Source organism: Schistocerca serialis, chromosome 4 (assembly GCF_023864345.2).
Source record: "Schistocerca serialis cubense isolate TAMUIC-IGC-003099 chromosome 4, iqSchSeri2.2, whole genome shotgun sequence".
In the NCBI taxonomy this organism is placed as follows: Eukaryota; Metazoa; Arthropoda; class Insecta; order Orthoptera; family Acrididae; genus Schistocerca; species Schistocerca serialis.
In genome coordinates, this window is record NC_064641.1 from 741,755,769 (window position 1) to 741,777,399 (window position 21,631).

Below are 21,631 nucleotides of genomic sequence, written 5' to 3' on the forward strand. Positions count from 1 at the left end.
ATGAAAGCAGGCCTCATTTGACAAAGCAAAGCAGGCGGCCCAAGTAACAATAAGCACCTGATGTTAACAGCCAGATACAATAACGAACGCATTTTTCCCTGATCCTCAGAGTTCAACTCTTGCGCTACCTTCACACAATATGCTTTTAATTTCATGTCTTTTAGTATGCGATTACACAACGTATGAGATGTACCGACCAGCTGTGATAACCTCCTTACTGACTTGCAGGGACTTCTTGTAATGTCCATGTGAATTGTGTCAGTAGTTTCAGGGGTCCTCACTATCAATTGCCTATTCCTCTGCACATCCTAAATGGGTCCTACAGCCCTCCATTTGTTGTATAGTTCTTTAATAGTGCTGGTCACGTGGAGCTTCCTACCAGGATACTTTGCTTGAAACATTTCTGTGCATTCCTTGATGGCGCCTGCCTTTACGTAACACTCCACATTATCCATTCGCCGTTCCAATGCAAACTGCTCCATTTCTGTAACAATTCAACAATGCGAGCTTCTTACAACAGCTGACACATGAAAACACAGCTGCACTCAACTTTCTGATACAATGCAGTGTAGCCATTTTTTGAGGCAGTGTTCCCACATCTCAAGCAATTATACTAGAGGTGATTAACAGGTACGTGAGGTGTACCGGCTTCATGTGGGACACCCTGTATATACTGCAAGAATAGAGTATTGTTCATGGTAAAGAAGCTGTTGGCCATGCTGCTAACAACAGTAAATTCTTAAATCTAGATGATTTATGTATGTGACTAATGCATTATGGTTTAGTCTTTTTCTTTCTTTACTCTTAGACTCCCAGTTACATACATACTGTCTCTGCGACAAATGTGTTGGAGACATTCGCACAAGAACATAGAACATCACACTCAACCCGTAGACAAACAGCCACAGTATACAAGGAAATTACTTTTGTTTCTTGAACTATGATTGTAGTGTAAACTGAAATTCACCTGACTAATAATTCCAAGACCTTAGAAGTGATTGTAACATCATTGTCATTTTTCACATGACTACTTCCATTTCCGCTATTTCCAATGTTGAAACATATTTTAGTGGTGATTTTTCTCAAATACATAAACATATCTTAGTTAAGATCTGCATCGGAGTTATTTTTCATGCACATGCCATACAACTGAAAGAAGTCCAAGTATTTCTCATTCTACAAAATAGCCAGGACTTCATATAAAATCTAATTTCCCATCATTTCACATTAGACAGGATAATAGAAACTTGGTAACCAGCATGTCCATAAAATAAACCCTTTTGTGTATGTGTTTCCCTGCTGCTGTTTGGTGAGTAGATTTTTTATCTATCCATTTACATTACAATATTCTTATTAGTTGATATGTTTTTGGGGTCCAGCTGAATTGACACCTCCACTTTTTTGTATAAGTTTTTGAAAGTAAACCATCATCTTCCTCAAGCACTGTTAGCGATTGTCTTATGCACACTCACTGCCTTTTGAACTCTCAATGACCTGTGTATTATTGTTAATGTCATACAGCTATTTATAAGGATGTTTCATTCTGAACACCTGCTTGCACATTGCTTTCTTCACCTACACCACCTTCTGTGAAAGAAACACTCTTTTGAGGTTGAGACACATGAAATGTGTCTGGAAAATCTTAGAAAATAAAGGGCGAAGAAAAACTTGTGCACTCTGACTTCACAGCATGATTCCTCAAGTACTAACAAAACAAAAATGTCTGTCACAAAATTTTGTCCTGTCCATATTTACAGCAGTAAATGGACGTTACAGATTGGCGATCTGGCGACACTGTAGTCACGTGTATGGTAACTGCCTCTGTCAGCATATAGGAGCAGAGCTACACAGTTGGTGCAGCGGATAGCATTTTGGGTTAGCATGCAGGAGGTCAAAGTTTCGATTCTGGGTTGAAGTGTATTTGTTTTTATTTGCTACATGTAGTCTGCATGGTACGGTATTTGATGTCTTAATTGTCATACAGCGATCACAGTCAGTCTTCTATAAAATATTTGCAATTACATACAATGAACACAGAAATGGAACTACAATCGTTTTACTGCTCAGCTTTGAAATAAGCCTTTTGTACGTCATGGATGCAAATTGTTTCACATCACTACATCGGCTAGATTCCAAACCGGTTTTATGTGTTCCCCCAATGGTCTCATCGATTAGTAACTACTATTATTTTTGCCATGTTCAGGTCCATTATATTCCATAATGGCCTTATGTCACAAGTAGGACTAGCAACGTGCTTCGCAAATAATTTCCAAACATGTAATATGTAAATGTTTCAATACAAGTGGCTTAAGAAACTGTGTACGCTACAGGATTATACGGCAGAATGCAATTGGAAGTTAAAGACAAATAAGCCATGATCCAGAATCCAACCCTCGACCTCCTTCATGCTATCCCAAAACACTTTCCACTACATAGCACTCCTACATGCTGTTAGAGGTACATGTGATTATAGTGTTGCCAGATTGCAGATCTTTAACATCCATTTACTGCTGGAAATATGCAGAGGACAAAATTTTGTGAGAGATATTTTTGTATTGCTAGTATTTGACGAATCACACTGCAAATTCAGGGTGTGCGAATTTTTCTTCACCCTGTACAGTTCTACATCCTAAGCTTTACTTTATTTGAAATCTCTATTCCTTTCTTATAGGTAGTTCAATGTCCCAATTTCTGAACTCTTTTAATTACTCCATTTCAGTTGGCCAGGACAATAAAGGTTGTTCGAAAATTCCTGTTACAAACTTCTAGGACTTGTAGAGGAGAATGAGTAGATAATGTTTCGAATTGAAACCCATCTCTGTAAACGTACTACTTCTGTGCTACCACTAATTGAAAAGACATTGGTAACATGACCAATTTTACAAGTAATTGATAAGACGTGACCCAGTACAACACTTGTTTTACAATTTCACTCGTTAATAACCAAAGAAATTGCTTGTGTACTTGTTGACGGGTTCACTTCAATGTGATGCAGTACAGACTCTTCCAATTTAGGGGTGTGGCATCTCGTCGGAGAACCACAGTCGTGCTTGCTGACACTGAAGGTACCCTTTCTCAAAGCCATTGCATAATTGTGGCAAAAAAGGTATGCAATGGAGTCATACATTGTGGTGAATGATTTTGATAAAAGTGACAAGCAGCTCTTCCATTACCATGAGCTTTGCCATTCACAAGGACCATGACAGTGAATTCTGCAAATGTGTACTCAACCATATTGCTCTAAACTCATGGGCATGTGAATGATACTCAAACTAGTTCAGAGAGATAGGATAGGCATGAAATGACATCAGCGAATCGGATATAACCATTCCCCAACTTGACTATCCTGCTGCATACCTACCAAGCAAACACATTTTCAAATGGCTGTAGCATGGAAACAGTATGTTTCTGGACATGAGTTCCTACTCAAAGTGTTATATGCTCACTCTCCTTTGCAAGTCTAGAAGTTTGTAAAGGGAATTTCTGAACACACTGTATAGCCATGCTTATATGGCCAAAGGAGGACACACTGAAATCTCAGTGATGTTTCCAGTCTTATTTACATGCCAGCTGATCATTCATTGCTTAAACAATAGAGTGTGTGGTTCTTAAATTACCCCTATTCCATCCAGGACTTTACAGTATAATAAAAACAAAGTTTACAGCCACTGAAAAAATATCAAAATATTTAAAACAATAATTACAAAATTTTAATAAGATATTCACAAGTAAAATTACATATACATATGTACATAATACATACAAATTATTCTTTTTTTACTTTACAAAAGTCTTGAAAGTGAGATTCATTAGGCACATATGAGCTTTCACAGTACAACAGCCACACAGTGGCACAGTAAAAACAGCATACCATCATTTCAATTGCATTTTTTGCTCATGGTTGATATCTTCATGCCTCTAACTGATGAATAATTAAATAAGCTGGAGAACTTCAGTTTCCAGTTTAGAGGCCTCATAAAAAAAAGTAATGTATACCTAGAAAATTTACTGGTTACCTCTCTAACTGCAGTTTTGAAATTTTTAACTCTCACTGTTATTATTATAAGAAAATTGTTTTGTGTTCATATGTAATTCAGGTGCCTAATATTTCCCTTTCCTAAACAGCATTTAGTGCACAGTGTGTAGGAAATTCACTATATCAGTTCCAAAACAGCAGTGTAACAGTGTGTTTCCAATACACTTACTGAGAAAGGTAATCCAAAAGCACTTATAAAGTACATCAAAAAAATATTGCACACTTCCTAGGTGCAGCAGTTTTCTTCACACAATTTATCGATCTGTTGAAACACTGAAGCAGGCAATTAAATATATTGTAGTCTTTTGACAACTGCTTCCATGCTTAACAGTTCCACAAATTTATGCTCTCCTCAAAGGAAGAAATGTTGCAACAGTCTTCATTGTGCCCCATTACCTAATAATGGACTCTATAAGCACACAGTGTACACCAATGAGTGTCCTGTCACAATCATGCTTAAAAAATGTTTTATCACAGTCTGCACAGCATCAGCAACAGCAACACTAACTTCATTTCCTCTTCTTCTCTCTTCTTCATCTGAGAGACAGAAGCGCATCTGCTTCAGCAATGATGGATCCACCTCAGCAACAACAGTTACTGTGGGTATCACAGCTTTAGATAACACTGTAACATTAACAGCATTTGTGACATATCAAGAAAATGATAAATTAAGAAAAGGTATGTTCCACAGAGCACATGTAGCTGATAACAGATCATAATAAAACATCAAGGTAGTTGACAACAAATAAAATTACTTTGTTTTAGTAAAACACATTAATGTGTTCTGAAATGAAATTGCTGACTATTCTTCTGGTTATATAGGGCAATTCAAAAGGTTGTGAACAAACTGAAGGAGATGACACATACAGGGTGGTCAGAAACATCTGAAGAGCTTGTTCTGCAGAGTAGGTTGTGCTGAAAAATAGCTGTTATGAAAAATAATTACTATGTCGTGCCATTTCTGAGTAATTAGCACTGAAGTTATCCAATCAGGCCATTGAGCAGACAAATTCAAGTGGCCCACCAGAAACAATTAGTGTTACCTGCTCTCATAGTATAGATGATGGTGTACAATACTGCTCAGCCTTTGTCTTGGGATCAGTCCTTACTACCTCCCCATGTCCAGTTTTTATATTGCTCTCTTGTTCTGTTTTAGGAAACTGAACGAAGAAAATGTTTGGTAATACTGTCTCTGTCGGGCCACTTGAAATTGCGTGTGCAATAACCTGATTGGCTAATTTCAATGCTAATTAACTCAGAAATGGCAATGTGTTGACTTTTTTCTTAACAATTATTTCTCAGCACAACTGGCTATAACTACTTACAAGGGGAGGCTACGACATTGGGATCACAGATTTACCGCAAACTTTGTAAACCATCAGTAGGCCATTAAAACAACATAATGTGAAAGTAGTAAGGTGTACTATTCTGGCAATTCCAAGAAAATCACAAGAGAAGTTTACATTTCTATTATGTAACTGATGTGTCTGTGTGAAGGTGCCGGTTGGAAGAAGTAATTGTGGTCGAGCGGTTAGCGTTCGCACATTGCAAACAGGTCATGGAGGAGGTGGCGGTTTGAATTATTCCACAGCTTAACTTTTTTGATCAATTTGTTTTCATCACTGGTCAGTTATTTAATTTATGTGATATTTGAGAGGTAATATAATGGAAAAAACGTGTATTTTCATGATGATGTAGTGAATTTCATATGTTATTTGACTCTTTACTATTTGTAATAACATTTTCAAGGATTAGGGACAGGCTCAGAAAGCCCAAGTCAAACCATGATAAATAATTATGCGAATAACATTATTCACAATCAGCAATATAGTAAGTCACAATTTGCCAGACCACAAGAGTAATGCAGAATTACTCTGTGTAGAACTGTTCTACACATCACAGGTTGCAGGGTGGTATTTCTCACACAGACATTGAAAACAAACTGAAATTCAAGCAAATACATGTGGTTTTTTTTATTATATTATCTCTCAAATGTCATATAAATTGAATAATGTGCAAATTGATGAATAAAATGTTGATTATGGAAATACCTGGTCGCAGGATTCGAACCACTGCCTCCTCCAAGACCCGCTTACAATACACACTAACCGCTTGCCCACAATGACCTGCTACACCCAACACATTCACACAGCTAGATCAGTTACATAACAGATGCGTAAAACCTCTCTTGCGATTTTCTCGGAATTGCCAGAGTAGTGCACTTCACTACTTCCACATTATGTTGTTTTATTGGCCTACTAAAGGTGTTCAAAGTTTGAAGTAAATCTGTGATCCCAACACTGTGGCTCCTCTTATTAATGTGTAGCAATACAATGATAAGAATTACAGAGAATGTAACAAAGTTCAAGAATTTTTTTCATGAACTTCAAATTTGTTCTATGACAGCTCCACTTGGTCACACAAACAACATCTAATTGATAATCCATTTCATTTTACATCGTAAGCATATGTGGAGTCATCAGTTTGAGCACTTTAAAAATATGCATTTTGAGTTCTGGAAATATTTTTACCAAAATTAGGCACAAACACAAAGTCTTTCACATAACCCTATAAAAAAGAAATCAAAGGGTGTCAACACAAGATGTAGGTGGCCAAGAGCAGAACATAGCATTGCCATGTCCAGTATGATCAATCCAATGCTTTGGAAGACATTGATTTAAAAATATCCAAACCCTCCACACCATAAGGTGAGGGTGCTCAATCTTGCTGAAATATGTAATCTGTGGAATCTATACCGAGCTGTGAGAACAGCCATATCTCAAAGTTGTCCAGGTAAATGACTACTGAAATACTTGGCTCAGTGAAGAACGCTATGCCATACAGTTTTTGTACAGACATCACACAGAACACCCTAGCTTTTAGCAGTCACACCGATGTTCGATCACCCAAATAAGCTTCTCTGTATTCTTTATACACATGTGCCACTTAATCTTGCCACATGTGTGGAAGGTTGATGCATCACAAAGGGAGATGTATACAAAATGTTTCTTCCTTCATGGCTTCCAGCACTGTCATAGCACAATTCATACTGTTGCACAGCAGATCTAATTCCTGGGTGCATGTATACATTTTCAAAATTATTACTTGGTGCAGATGGCAGAGGACCAAGTCTGGCTAATATAGCGTGACACAATCAATGTTGCAGAAGGCAAGGTGCCATTGGCAATGCATTGACACATTGAGCCAAGCCATAAGCAAGGAGTGCAAATGGCATAGTGTGACAGCAACCAATATGTCATTCTGCAAGCATCACAGTACAGAACAATAACATGCATTTGTAACATTTGAGCTCAGCCACTCCATGGGATCCTAGTACTGATGGAAAGTGCAAAGGTACAGAAAACTGACAGTAACTGTGACACCACAGTGGGGACAACACCACTGACATGTCCAGTTAATGAGGGCAGATGACTGCTCGCCACTGTGATGTTGTGTCCAGCTTAAGTACCACCCTTTCAGAAGGAATCCAACAGAATAACCGTCTCACTAGTTACTGGGTAAACTGGGTGGCAGATCATAAGACGTGTTGCCTGCTGCCTCTGGTCGGACTTAGCTGCTGCATATTGCCACTGCTATTTGGTCACATCTTTGACAGACAGAAGATATAGACAACCTGTGCCTTCCCCTGGTAAAGAGCCATATCAGGTGACTGCAAGCTGCAACCTTCAACCTTAAGGGTGAGGCACTGCCTGCATGGCTGTACGTGGTACCGCCTCCCTGGTTGTACACTGTGTTGCTGGATGCATTTGGGCTTCTGCCTTCCATAGTATGCTGTCACAGTATATGCCTTAGTGCATGTCCATCATAGGAGTGCTGGAGTGTGCTGCACTCACTGTTGGTGAGCCACTGTATGCTTTTGCATGAAGAACCCTGATCCGACTAATTGCACATCACTTTGGGTCCTGACCTATGCCAATGCCTGCAGCTTCCAGAGTGCCGGATTCACATTCCTCACCATGCACGGGGTGCATCGCACTGTATCTTTCACCACACTGAAAAAACAGTCCATGTTGTAAAATCGTGAACAACAAATGTATTTCCAGGCAATGCCATTTAAATGATGCCTTGAGCCATATAACAGCCACACTTGCCGGCTCCCTGAGCTTGACTGTTACACATGTAGCGCCACCACCTCACTTGCTCAGCCTCATACCCACTAAAATCCTGAACCTGAGTGATGTACACCTGACATAGTCTTCTTATAAAATTTTAATTATGTATGATTTAATTAAAATTTTACAGGAAGGCTTTAATTATGTACGATTTCATTCCCCCCCCCCCTCCCCCTCCCCCCAAGGAACCATGGAAATTGCCATTGGTGGGGAGGCTTGCAAGCCTCAGCGATATGGATAGCAACCACAACAGAGGGGTATCTGTTGAGAGGCCAGACAAACATGTGGTTCCCGAAGAGGGGCAGCAGCCTTTTCAGTAGTTGCAGGGGCAACAGTCTGGATGATTGATTGATCTGGTCTTGGAACATTAACTAAAACAGCATTGCTGTGCTGGTACTGTGTATGGCTGAAAGCAAGGGGAAACTACAGCCGTAATTTTTCCCGAAGGCATGCAGCTTTACTGTATGGTTAAATGGCGATGGCGTCCTCTTGGGTAAAATATTCTGGGCAGGGACTACTCAGGAGGATGTCGTTATTAGGAGAAAGAAAATTGGTGTTCAATGAATTGGAGCATGGAATGTCAGATCCCTTAATCGGGCAGGTAGGTTAGAAAATTTAGAAAGGGAAATTGGTGGGTTAAAGTTAGATGTAATGGAAATTAGTGAAAGAGGAGAAGGAGGAGGAGGAGGAGGAGGAGGATATTGGTGTTTAATGTCCTGTCGACAACGAGGTCATCAGAGCCGGAGCACAAGCTCGGATTAGGGAAGGATGGGAAAGGAAGTCGGCCGTGCCCTGTCAAAGGAACCATCCCGGCATTTGCCTGGTGTGACCTAGGAAAATCACGGAAAACCTAAATCAGGATGGCCGGACGCGGGATTGAACCGTCGTCCTCCCGAATGCGAGTCCAGTGTGCTAACCACTGGGAAATTAGTGAAGTTCAGTGTCAGGAGGAAGAAGACTTTTGGACAGGTGAATACAGGGTTATAAATACAAAATCAAATAGGGGTAATGCATGATTAGGTTTATTAATGAATAAAAAGAATAGGAGTGTGGGTAGGCTACTACAAACAGCATAGTGAACACATTATTGTAGCCAAGATAGACACGAGGCCCACACCTACCACAGTAGTACAAGTTTATAAGCTAACTAGCCCCGCAGATGACTAAGAGATTGAAGAAATGTATGATGAGATAAAAGAAATTATTCATATAGTGAGGGGAGATGAAAATTTAATAGTCATGGGGGGACCGGTATTCGATAGCAGGAAAAGAAAGGGAAGGAAAAGTAGCAGGTGAATACGGAATGGGGGTAAGGAATGAAAGAGGAAGCTGCCTGGTAGAATTTTGCACAGAGCATAATTTAATCACAGCTAATACTTGGTTTAAGAATCATGAAAGAAGGTTATATATGTGGAAGAGGCCTGGAGTCACCAGAAGGTTTCAGATAGATTATATAATGGTAAGACAGAGATTTAGGAACCAGGTTTTAATTGTAAGACATTTACAGGGGCAGATGTAAACTCCGACCACAATTTATTGGTCATGAACTGTAGACTAAAACTGAATAAACTGCAAAAAGTTAGGAATTTAAGGAGATGGGACCTGGATAAATTGAAAGAACCAGGAGTTGTAGAGAGTTTCAGGGAGAGCATTAGGGAACAATTGATAAATACAGGAGAAATAAATACAGTAGAAAAAGAATGGGTAGCTTTGAGAGATGAAATAGTGAAGGCAGCAAAGGATCAAGTAGGTAAAAAGACGAGAGCTAGTAGAAATCCTTGGGTAACAGAAGAGATATTGAATTTAATTGACAAAAGGAGAAAATATAAAAATGCAGTAAATGAAGGAGGCAAAAAGGCATACAAACGTCTCAAAAATGAGATCGACATGAAGTGCAAAATGACTAAGCAGGGATGGCTAGAGGACAATTGTAAGGATGTAGAGGCATGTACAGCGAAACCCCGCTTTAACACTTTTCAAGGGACTTCAAAAAAGTTATGTAAAATGTGTGAAAATGTAAAATGTGGGAAATAACATTTTAAGCTGTAAAAGTTACGTATAGCGTAGCCCCTGGCATTTTCACACTTTATGTATGATATATGTACACAACAGGCATCAATAATAGTTATTATCTAATAAAAACTACTGATGTAACTGGATTTGATAATTGTCTGGGAAGTAGAAATGTCTGACTTTATTTCAAGCATCATAACGGATGTTTTTGGAAAGCCTGCAGCTGTCATTCATTATTTAAATAATGAAATACTGCACTTGTCACGTATTTTTCAAGCTTGAAGATGTGTTTCGAGAATTTTTAATTTCAAACGTCATAATCGATGTTTTGGGAAGCCTACAGCTGTCATTAATTACTTAAATAATGAAATACTGCACTAGTTATGTAGTTTTTCCATGTTTAACGACGCATTTCATGAATTTTTTCTCATTGTCAAGTGCAAATATGTACATAAGTATTATGTGTGGTGTTTGAATATGTGTTATTCTGCCTCTTATGCACTGTAGTCATCTTTTTGAGGTTACCAGGTAGTGTGCCTCGTCACTTATGTAGAAAGCCACACACATGCAAGCTATCACTCACACAGTTTGTGTAACATCACACAAAATAATACGAAAATACTGCACCAGACAATGAGAATAAATTCTTGAAACACGTTTTGCTCAGCATGAAAAAAATTCATAGCCAGCGTTGTGTTTAAACTAAAAACACTTGAGCAACGTAAAGTGAATGATACTGTCAACTAGCGCTACATGCTAAATATGGTTTGACAAAGGTGTCACAATGATCACAACAATCACAAAACTGCATTTGCATGGTAGAGAGTTTGGAAATAGTTAAGCAAAGGTGTCACAATGATCACAAAACTGCATTTGCATGGTAGAGAGTTTGGAAATAGTTAAGCAAAGGTGTCACAATGATCACAACAATCACAAAACTGCATTTGCATGGTAGAGAATTTGGAAATAGTTAAGAATGGTCATGGTATCTTTATTCGAACGAACCTAGTTATTCCGATCAGCCATCATGCCAAGTAGTGCTTGGCAGTGGCGGGGGGCACGGCACAAATTGTACCAACTTTTATACAAGTTTACCTGTTCAAATCTGCTGAGTAGAGCGCCCTGGTGTCAAGAGACTTAACCACATAATATTTGTAAACATTACTGGATGGTCAACATCACCTCAGTGTCATTTTTTTTCTCGACAAATATTTTTTCATAATGCGTAAATCGCGTGAAAATTATAAATATGTTGACGCAAAATTGGGTGCAAATTAACATTGTGGACATAGGAAATTTGACGGGAATGATAAAAAAATGCCATAAACAGCGGGAAAACGTTAATTCCGGGAACATAAAAGCGGAGTGATACTGTATCACTAGAGGTAAGGCAGAAACTGCCTACAGGAAAATTAAAGAGACCTTTGGAGAAAAGAGAACAACTTGTATGAATATCAAGAGCTCAGATGGAAAACCAGATCCAAGCAAAGAAGGGAAAGAAAATAGGTGGAAGGAGTACATAGAGGGTCTATACAAGGGTGATGTACTAGAGGGCAATATTACAGAAATGGAAAAGGACGTAGATGAAGATGAAATGGGAGATACGATACTTTGTGAAGAGTTTGGCAGAGTACTGAAAGACCTGAGTTGAAACAAGTAGAGAACATTCCATTAGAACTACTGATAGCCTTGGGAGAGCCAGCCCCGACAAGACTCTACCATCTGGTGAGCAAGATGTATGAGACAGGCGAAATACCCTCAGGCTTCAAGAAGAATATAATAATTCCAATCCCAAAGAAAGCAGGTGTTGACAGATGTGAAAATTACCGAACTATCAGTTTAATAAGTCATGGCTGCAAAATACCAACATGAATTCTTTACAGATGAATGGAAAAACTGGTAGAAGCCGACCTTGGGGAAGATCAGTTTGGATTCCACAGAAATGCTGGAACGCGTGAGGCAATACTGACCCTACGACTTATCTTGGAAGACAGATTAAGCAAAGGCAAACCTATGTTCCTAGCAATTGTAGATTTAGAGAAAGCTTTTGACAATGTTGACAGGAATACTCTCTTTCAAATTCTGAATGTGGCAGGGGTAAAATACACGGAGTGAAAGGTTGTACAGAAACCAGTTGGCAGTTATAAGAGTCGAGGGGCATGAAAAGCAAGCAGTGGTTGGGAAGGGAGTGAGACAGGGTTGTAGCCTATCCCCGATGTTATTCAATCTGTATATTGAGCAAGCAGTAAAGGAAACAAAAGAAAAATTCTAAGTAGGAATTAAAATCGATGGAGAAGAAATTAAAACTTTGAGGTTTGCCGATGATGGTGTAATTGTGTCAGACAGCAAAGGACCTGGAAGAGCAACTGAACGGAATGGACAGTGTCTTGAAAGGAGGATATAAGATGAACATCAACAAAAGCAAAAAATAAAATCAGGTGATGCTGAGGGAACTGGATTAGGAAATGAGACACTTAAAGTAGTGGAAGAGTTTTGCTACTTGAGGAGCAAAATAATTGATGATGGTCGAAGTAGAGAGAATACAAAGCGTAAACTGGCAATGGCAAGGAAAGCGTTTCTGAAGAAGAGAAATTTGTTAACATCGAGTATAGATTTAAGTGTCAGGAAGTATTTTCTGAAAGTATTTGTATGGAGTGTAGCCATGTATGGAAGTGAAACATGGATGATAAATAGTTCACACAAGAAGAGAATAGAGGCTTTCGAAATGTGACATGACAGAAGAATGCTGAATATCACATAACTAATGTGGAGGTATTGAGTAGAACTGGGGAGAAGAGGAATTTGTGGCACAACTTTACTAGAAGAAGGGATCGGTTGGTAGGACATGTTCCGAGGCATCAAGGGATCACCAATTTAGTATTGGAGGGCAGCGTGGAAGGTAAAAATCATAGAGGAAGACCAAGAAATGAATACACTAAGCAGATTCAGAAGGATATAGGTTGCAGTTGGTACATCGAGATGAAGCAGCTTGCACAGGATAGGGTAGCATGGAGAGCTGCATCAAACCAGTCTCTGTACTGAAGACCACAACAACAACAACAACAACAACAATTTCATTTTCAGCTTTATTTTGAGAAAATGGCAAACCAATGTTTTTCCCATTTGTAGTTCACTGTTGGCTGTGTACATCAATTTCTATGCGCAACATTCAAACAAAAGGTGAATTCTTCCAATGTTTAGTGCTGATACACATGGCTGGCCAATACTTTTTTCTTTCCACAAACATCTTATGTGTTCGAACTGCTGATGCCATTTATGGATGTTAGCATTTGGAAGTGCTCGACTGTACCACTGATGAAATTTTTGCTACTCTGTGATAACCAAACAACAGTTTTTTAAGTTCAAACAAGCAGAAAGCCTTCTGTAGTGAGGTGTCCACAAGAAAGTGGACTGCACTGTAAGTACCTAGTTACGAATAATTTTTCATGTGAAAGTAATTATTGTTGCCAAACTTTCTTCATATTTAAAATCGTGAATATTATACACAAAGGTATTTTACAAAAAAAATTACTTCCTAAAAGGAAGAAGGTTAGGAACATCTGATCAGATGTACTTTAATAGTTCTACTATAAGTAAAATACCTCACTAAAACATTAAAACTAATGCTAAAAATTGCAATTACATCTCATATGAACATAATACTGATTGCAACAATAAGAATGATAACTACAAGGTTTGTCTGAAAAGTTTGGTGGATGGTTCCAGAAAATGGGAGTTACATACAAAACACCTTCACTGGCCTTTAAAGTAATCATCATTGGCTACATCACACTTCTGACATCAGTTGCAAAACTGTTAGCAAAACTGTCAGTCAAAGCACTGTGGCCATGTGCTTTTAGATATCTGCATCATTACAGATGAGATAAGAACTGGTGCTACCAATACATTCCAGAGGCCCAGTGACAGTCATGGCATGATGTTCATCTTCTTCCCCACCAGGTCTCATCCCCAGTAATGATGCAGATCCAATACATTCCAGAGACCCAGTGACAGTCATGGCATGATGTTCATCATCTTCCCCACCAGGTCTCATCCCCAGTAATGATGCAGATATGTATGCATGGCCACACATGTATGCATGGCCACAGTGCATCGAGTGATTCTGCAAGAAGCACTTGCTGACAGTTTCCAACAACTTCACAACCTATGTAAGAAGTGTGTTGTAGCTAATGGCAATTACTCTAAAGGCCAGAGAAAGTATTTATTTTCTGAGACTATTCCACAGAACTTTTCAAACACATGTTATTAATATACAACTGAAGACCATTAATTTTTTTGTAATATGTTGCAATGCATATCATATCAGTAGTGATCTCTATATAAACTGGAGATTGAACTTCAACTGTCTAAGCATGTTGACACAAGGTCCTTATACTTTATATCTTGCCCAACTGCAATATGGTGGTGATAAAGTCTCACTAGAATGCAATAGAAAATAATTTCCAATTCTGCACCCATATAAGCTTATTACACCACATATTCCAGATTTCTGCATAAGAACAACACGTACTGTTTCAAAACTCCTGCAAAAAACAATGATAATTTTGTTGTTCATGGTATGCTCAATTGTAGTGTTTCCTTTTCCAGATTTAGTACTTCAATGTAGGTGGGAGCAATGCCGTAGAAATTAAGAAGAGAGCAAAAAAGACAAGATACCACTAGTTAACTTCCAGGTGCACTTCAGTTTCACAGATAACTTACTACTTTCATCTGTGACATACCTTTCAAACTACTTCAAAAGATTACCTCAAAATTCAGCTGTTTTACTTTTGCAAGTAAGATATCAAAGCTGACAATATCAAGTGCTTTGCCAATATTCATAAGCGTCAATATTTTAGGTTAGCAAGACTTTAGAGGATGATCATTATGTTCCAGGTACAGTAACACGACAGTTGCATTACACTTTTTGGGAATATATACAAGATGTGTACAAAAAGTAATGTAATTTCACTTGTTGTATTACACCACTGTGCATAGTAATTTATTTATTTATTTATTTTGCCAAAATGTTTGAAGCTTTCATGGCCATTTGATGAACTATTGCCAGTTGGCTTTGATCTTGAGATTTTTGTCCAACATTTGTTTAACGATTTTCTGATGTTTTAACAGCAAGAGTGGCTGGGTTTGTCAAAGGTTTACTCTCCATTGTTAGTGGAGGACTGGAATCAAGTCAGTGGCTGGAGATCATCTGTACCTGTCACACCAGTGTCAAAGGGCTTTTCTGTGGCATTACTGCTGCTGTTCTCCCCTTGTTATCTGCAGGTGGTGCTTGTTATGAGGAATAGTCAGAATCTGGGCTATGGTGTGTATCGAAAACTTACACGTATGAATCAATACCTAAACAAGCTTTCAGAGCATCACTTGAGCCAGAAATGAGGAATGATTAATACACATGTAACACATGCAAGGCAAATATGTGAGCCACAGCATCTCAGATGCGAGATGCAAGGAGCAATGGGTACTCCATCAGTTGCATAATAAGTGTCCTGAAAGACCACACCCAGTGACACATCACATCAGAAGATGAAACACCAGGTAAGGCCTTTCTGCCATACATCACCAGGGTAACAGAGACAATCATCTGTATATTGTGCAAACATGATGTAAAGACTATTTACAAACAAAACAAGAAGTTCAAACAGTGTCGCAGACCATTGCAGGAGAAAAGGGACCCACTTGTATGTCATGATACACCATGTGGAAAAGTCTATGCTAGAATGACTGGAGGATCCATCAATCCCACAATCATCGAACATAGAGAGTACTGCAGACTGTAACAAGTGGAGGAATCGAACCACATAGTACGAGACTGACCACATAATAAAATTTGCTGACATGCAAGACTGTGAAGATAAGCTAGCATTATGTTCATGGAAGACATAGAAATTCACAAACAGGGCAATAGTTTTAACAAGAAAGAAGAGAGCCTCAAGGTAAATGGATCCTGGATTTACATGCTGATTGGTGCAGATAACAAGAGGAGTCTTACAACGTTAATGACCAGGAAAAGGGGAACCACACTTGTAAAAGGTAGAAAAAGCCCTTGGATTTTGGTCCAATAAGTACATAGAATCTTCAGCCAAGGACTTCAACTCTAGTCCACCACCAGCAATGGAAGGTGAACCTTTGACAATGCCAGCCACTTTGACAATGCCACAATGCTGAGGAAGTGTCAGAAAAATCTTTACACAGATGTCACTAAGATCCTGACACAAAATCCAACAACCAATATGTATTGCAAACATGTCTGAAAAGTAGCTGCTGTCAGCTGTCAATAAGATTACGTATGTTTTGGTAGTACTGGTGATTATTTATTTTGTATAAAAATTAATAAGGATATTTCCATTAAATTTTGTAATTAGAGTGGAATAAAAATACAGGAAAGATTTAGAAATTTTAAACATTGTTTTTGGAGAGTTTTCTCAGGAGCCTTTAGAAGAAGTCAACAACAATGTTGACCCACTGAAATATGTCACAAGAAGAGATGAAACATGGGCTTTAAGATATAATGTCAAAGCAGGGGCTCAATTGTCCCAGTGGAAACCATCTGTATATGACGGTTATACTCACTGTGTTATTCAAACAGCATGGTGCACTATGCATTCTTGCCACAAGGTTGGAAAATCAATAAAGAGTGTTACATGGAAGTTCAATAATGTATTCCTAAGGCAATTAGAAAGAAATGGATTTGTGGTGAAACTATTCATGGTTTTTGCACCATAACAAAGCACCTGCTTATGTTTCGTTGCTTGTTTTGGATTCTTCACCAAAAACAATACTGTAATGATATCCCAGCCTCCATGCCTGCATATTTGCAAGATACAGCCCCATGTGACTTTTTACTGTTCCCAGAAATAAAATAAAAGTTAAAGGGCCATTGTTTTACAGACACTGAAAACACAAAGCTGAGTGAGCTAAAACCCGTCACTGAGAAAGTTGCAGAAGTGTTTCGGTGATTGCAAAAAGTACTGGAATTAGTGTATAATATCTAATGGCACCTAGTGTGAAGGGAAAACACTGATGTAGACAAACAGCTAAAATTATTTTTTGAACAGACTTCACGTATGTAGTGAAAACAGTGCCTATCATTTTTATCAAACAAACAAATTAAATGGTGACTCTAACTTTGACTGGAACCTGGAGGAAATGTAAAAAATTCACAGTGTCAACAAGTCCCTTTAAAAAAAATTAAAATGGAAACTGAATTTAGGAAGGACACTGATTGTTTCCGCAGCAGACTTATTTTGAGAGACCCAATGTGTAAGAGATCAGAGTATGACTGGAGTTAGAAAAAGGCAGATAGTTTATTTATAAATAGATTTTTCAACAGATGATAAAATGAACATAAGAAAACTTGCGTTCTTTAATTATTTCCTATGAAGAATAACAATTTAAATAAAAAATTATTTTAGTTTTCTATATTGAAAACAAGAAAAAGATATGCTTATTTCAAATGAAAAAGAGAACAATTTTTTTGCACGTATCATTTTAAAAATACTTTATGAAGATATAACACTATCTGAACATAACCAAAAAACCTTTCCAGACAAAAAACTCCATTTTGAGAGCTTCTTTCAATCACAAGTGGTGTCAGATAAATCATGGAACACATTTTTTTTCATCAGCCAGTTTTGGTTGAAAAATGCAGAATTTGTTGTGGGACATAATGGAATATTCCCCCTTCAACCATCAGAGTTTTATGAGAATTTGATACATGGTGGCACTATATGTAGCCTTCAAAATGGCATCTGTAATGGAGGTGCATTCCAAGTAGATACCTGCCATTGACTTTCTTTTGGCGGAAAACTAGAGCATCACAGATACACATATGTATTTGCAAAATGTCTACAGAGACCTGGCAGTGAACAATAGCATGGTGAGTCATTAGGTGACGAGTCTTGCCATCATAGCACCAAGTTCGCGCAAATCTGTCCGATCTTCCACATGCCAGCTGGCCTCATACAGCCATGACTCCTGCAATGTTGGAATATTGTCACAAAAATGCAAATGAACTTCACCTTCTCCCTGACAATGCAAGGCCTCACAGAAGTCTGTGCATCTAAGAGGGCACACAAAACTTCACTGGACTGCTCTTCCTCATCCAATCTACAGCCCTGATCTCACACATTCTGACTTCCATCTGTTCACCCCAGGATGCACTCTGCAGGAAACAGTATGTGGATGATGGTTTTTTTTTTGATGCAGCAGATTATTGGTTCCAATGTCAAAAACTAGAGTGGTACCATGGGGGCATACAGGCCCTCCGAGTGAGGTGGTGCAAGGCTGTCACAGAAAACAGAGATTATGTTGCAAAATAGGTTTTTTGTAGCCAAAAGAGTGAGGAATAATATGATGTACTGGAATTCTGACTAAAGCCAACCTGCTTTCAGAAAAACAAGTGCTGCATTACTTATTGGATGCCCCATGTATAATAATTTGGTATCATCATCTCATTTGAAGTTCTGACATTTACTTTGTGTCCTAAGGTTCCCAGCACTGAGTGGAGCATCATGACTGTTAAAGAATTGGGATTTTATTTGGAAGGGTGGCAATTCAAATCCCATCTGGGTATCCAGCTTCAGGTTTCCTGTGGTCTCCATAAATCACTTAAGGCAAATCCCATAATGGCTCCTCTGACAGGTACAGCCAATTTCCTTCCTCAGTTCAAGCTTGTGCTCCATCTCTAATTACCTAGTTGTCAAATGGACGTTAAGGGTGCCCCATCATTACACTTTAGACGATAGAAATTGGATACACAGAGTTTGAGAAGAATAATTGATACAGAGGTTGTGGGGCACTCAGTACATGCTTAAAAAGAGTTGTTCGAATATTTTTGTCATTCAGAAAACAATTATTATTAGTCACACTTTTACTGATGCTATCTTTTTCACGATTTTCAAAGAGATTCTCCTAGTTACTTTCCTTATTGTGTAATATGTTTTCGCTATAAAAATGGCCCATGGGCTGTGTGCTTTTACCACACGCATTGTACAACCTGACCAGTTTTGAAATTAAACAGCACATACTTCAAACCAAAACAGCAAAATATTCATTTCTATGGCAATATTTTACTATTCTGTTGTGTGTGAAATCACTTTTAATCCAGACATTTTCCATCAATCTCTATCAAAACTCTAATCAGTTTGCTGGAGCTTCAGCAAAATATTGGGAAAAAAATCACACTTATCCTCAATAAAATTACCACTTCTTTGTGTGTGTGTGTGTGTGTGTGTGTGTGTGTGTGTGTGTGTGTGCGTGCGCGCGCGCATGTGCACATGGGTGTGCATGTGCCCGTGCGCGTGTCTGTCTGTCTGTCTGTGTGCATGTGCATAGTTTCCTGGTTTCCATTTCTTATTTATGTCCTGGAATCACCTTTTACAAGTTTTACTGTTACAACTCCTCATGTTACATTAAAGACAGGCACTGTGTTATTAGTTTTAAAAAATAAATTACAAATTCCATTTCATACCTTTTACTATGATGCATAATCACCATTTTCATCACGATGTTTCTCAAGATTGCCAGATAGTGTTGGATCAGGTCGCCGACGCTTGAAGAAGCCCAATTTCCACAGAACCAATGTTAGCAGAATGAGTAGCAGTAGTCCAGCTACAATGGCTACTATAATAATCCATACTGGTACAGATTCTGCCTCTTGTTGTTCCAGTTTATCTGGGAAAGCTTCTGTTTCAGCCTGCAAAAGTTCATACGCAATATCAAACAAAATTATGTATGGGCAAAATATCCTTTTGCTGCATATTAAATCAATTTTATACTGACATTCCAAAGAATGTGTAAGTTGCACCACTATACTGGGAAGCAGTGGGCAAACATCCTTGGTTTGCACCCAGAATGAAGCTTCACTCTGGAATGGAGTCTGTGCCGATTTGAAACTTATGATAGATTAAAACTGTGACAGATTTGGACTCCAGCCTAGGATATTTCCCTTTCACTGGCAAGTGATCTTTTCTTCCAGGATTGCTAGGACTGCAAGGTATGCGGCAGATTTTCTGTGAAGTTTCTAAGTAGGAGATGAGGTACTGAGTTGTGCTTGCATACCTGTCAGTAGAGCACTTGCTCGTGGCACAGGTCCAAGATCTGAGACCCAGTCCAGCACACAGTTTTAATCAGCCAAGATGTTTTAACATCCTCAGTTCGTGATTCTTTTCTCACTAAGCAAATATATGCGAGATACTGTTACTTTTTTCTGATACGTGATACGTTTAAACGTAACTGCACCATGTCAAAGACAGTCAGGTCTGTCAACACAACTTTTAAATTAACAAAGTAAATAAACAGACTATACAATGATGGTTCAAAAAATTTGATTTAATATTAAGATTTACAGATGATGATGCTGAACATCGATAAATGAAAAACATCGCATACTGTAACAAAATATGCTCAGAAGTACTGTAACGTTACGTATGACAGACATAAAAAATTACAAATTAAATTAACTTGACTGATTTTCAAGAATGAGGTTTTTGCAATTCACTGTAGCACAATGCTATATTGGGAGGAAAACAATTGTAAAAGCAACGGGGCTTGTACTATATAGCTTTTCCACAAATGCCACCCTCAGCAAAATTCTAGTCAATTCACTAATTTTCTTCTTTGGTTGGGAAGTGCTTCATCAATAGCTACCAGTCAGAAATGCATTTGAGGAGTTTGACCAGATCAGAATACTGAAATCTCTGTAACTGGGTAGATTCAGGGAAGTATTGTTATCAAACACTTCAGCACCCAATTCAATATGTCATGCTCTGAAAATGTACAGCAGAGTAATATAAAATCCATACCTTACTGATAGTGAGTTCATTATTCCCAACTACAAGGTGTACAACTTTACTTCCGCCATTTTTTCCCCAACATTTTAGGCTTTAATGAAACAAATTAGTTATACATATATCATTCAAAGTATTTTCCATCACTGGCCACTACTTTCTCCCATCTTTCGGGCAGTGTACAAATCCCGTGTCGGAAAAATTGTTCATCTTTTGAAGCGATCCACGAATCTATCCAATTTGTAACTTCTTCATGAGATTGGAAGTGTTGGTCAGCCAGGCCAAGCACTATTGATCTAAACAGGTGATAGTCAGAGGGAGCAATGTCTGGAGAATACAGTGCGTGGGGTAGGACTTCCCATTTTAATGCTTCCAAGTACGTTTTGACCTCTTTTGCAACATGGCCTCGAGCGTTGTCATGCTGCAAAATCACTTGATCATGCCGCTTGCTGTATTGCGGCCGCGTGTCTTTCAATGCTCTGCTCAAACACATTAATTGCATTCGATAACAAGCACCTGTGATTGTTTCACTTTGTTTTAACACCTCATAGTACACGACGCTGAGCTGATCCCACCAAATGCATAGCATGATCTTGGAACCGTGAATATTCGGTTTGGTCATCGACATGGAAGCATGGCGG

At 38.5% G+C, this 21,631-nt stretch overlaps 1 protein-coding gene across 4 annotated transcripts in view; it reads right to left on the bottom strand.

Moving 5' to 3' along the window:
- Positions 1 to 3,687: 3,687 nt before the first annotated feature.
- LOC126473263 (integrin alpha-PS1) overlaps positions 3,688 to 21,631 on the bottom strand; it is a 595,899-nt gene continuing 577,955 nt past the window's right edge. For 3 of the 4 annotated variants that reach the window (XM_050100213.1, XM_050100211.1, XM_050100214.1), the window contains 2 exons: positions 19,673 to 19,897; positions 3,688 to 4,660 (listed from right to left, as the gene is read on the bottom strand). In XM_050100213.1, the coding sequence (XP_049956170.1) occupies positions 19,679 to 19,897 (219 nt within the window). In that variant the 3' untranslated portion in view covers positions 3,688 to 4,660; positions 19,673 to 19,678. The remainder of the gene's footprint in view (positions 4,661 to 19,672; positions 19,898 to 21,631) is intronic. The other variant, XM_050100212.1, reaches the window with a different exon arrangement.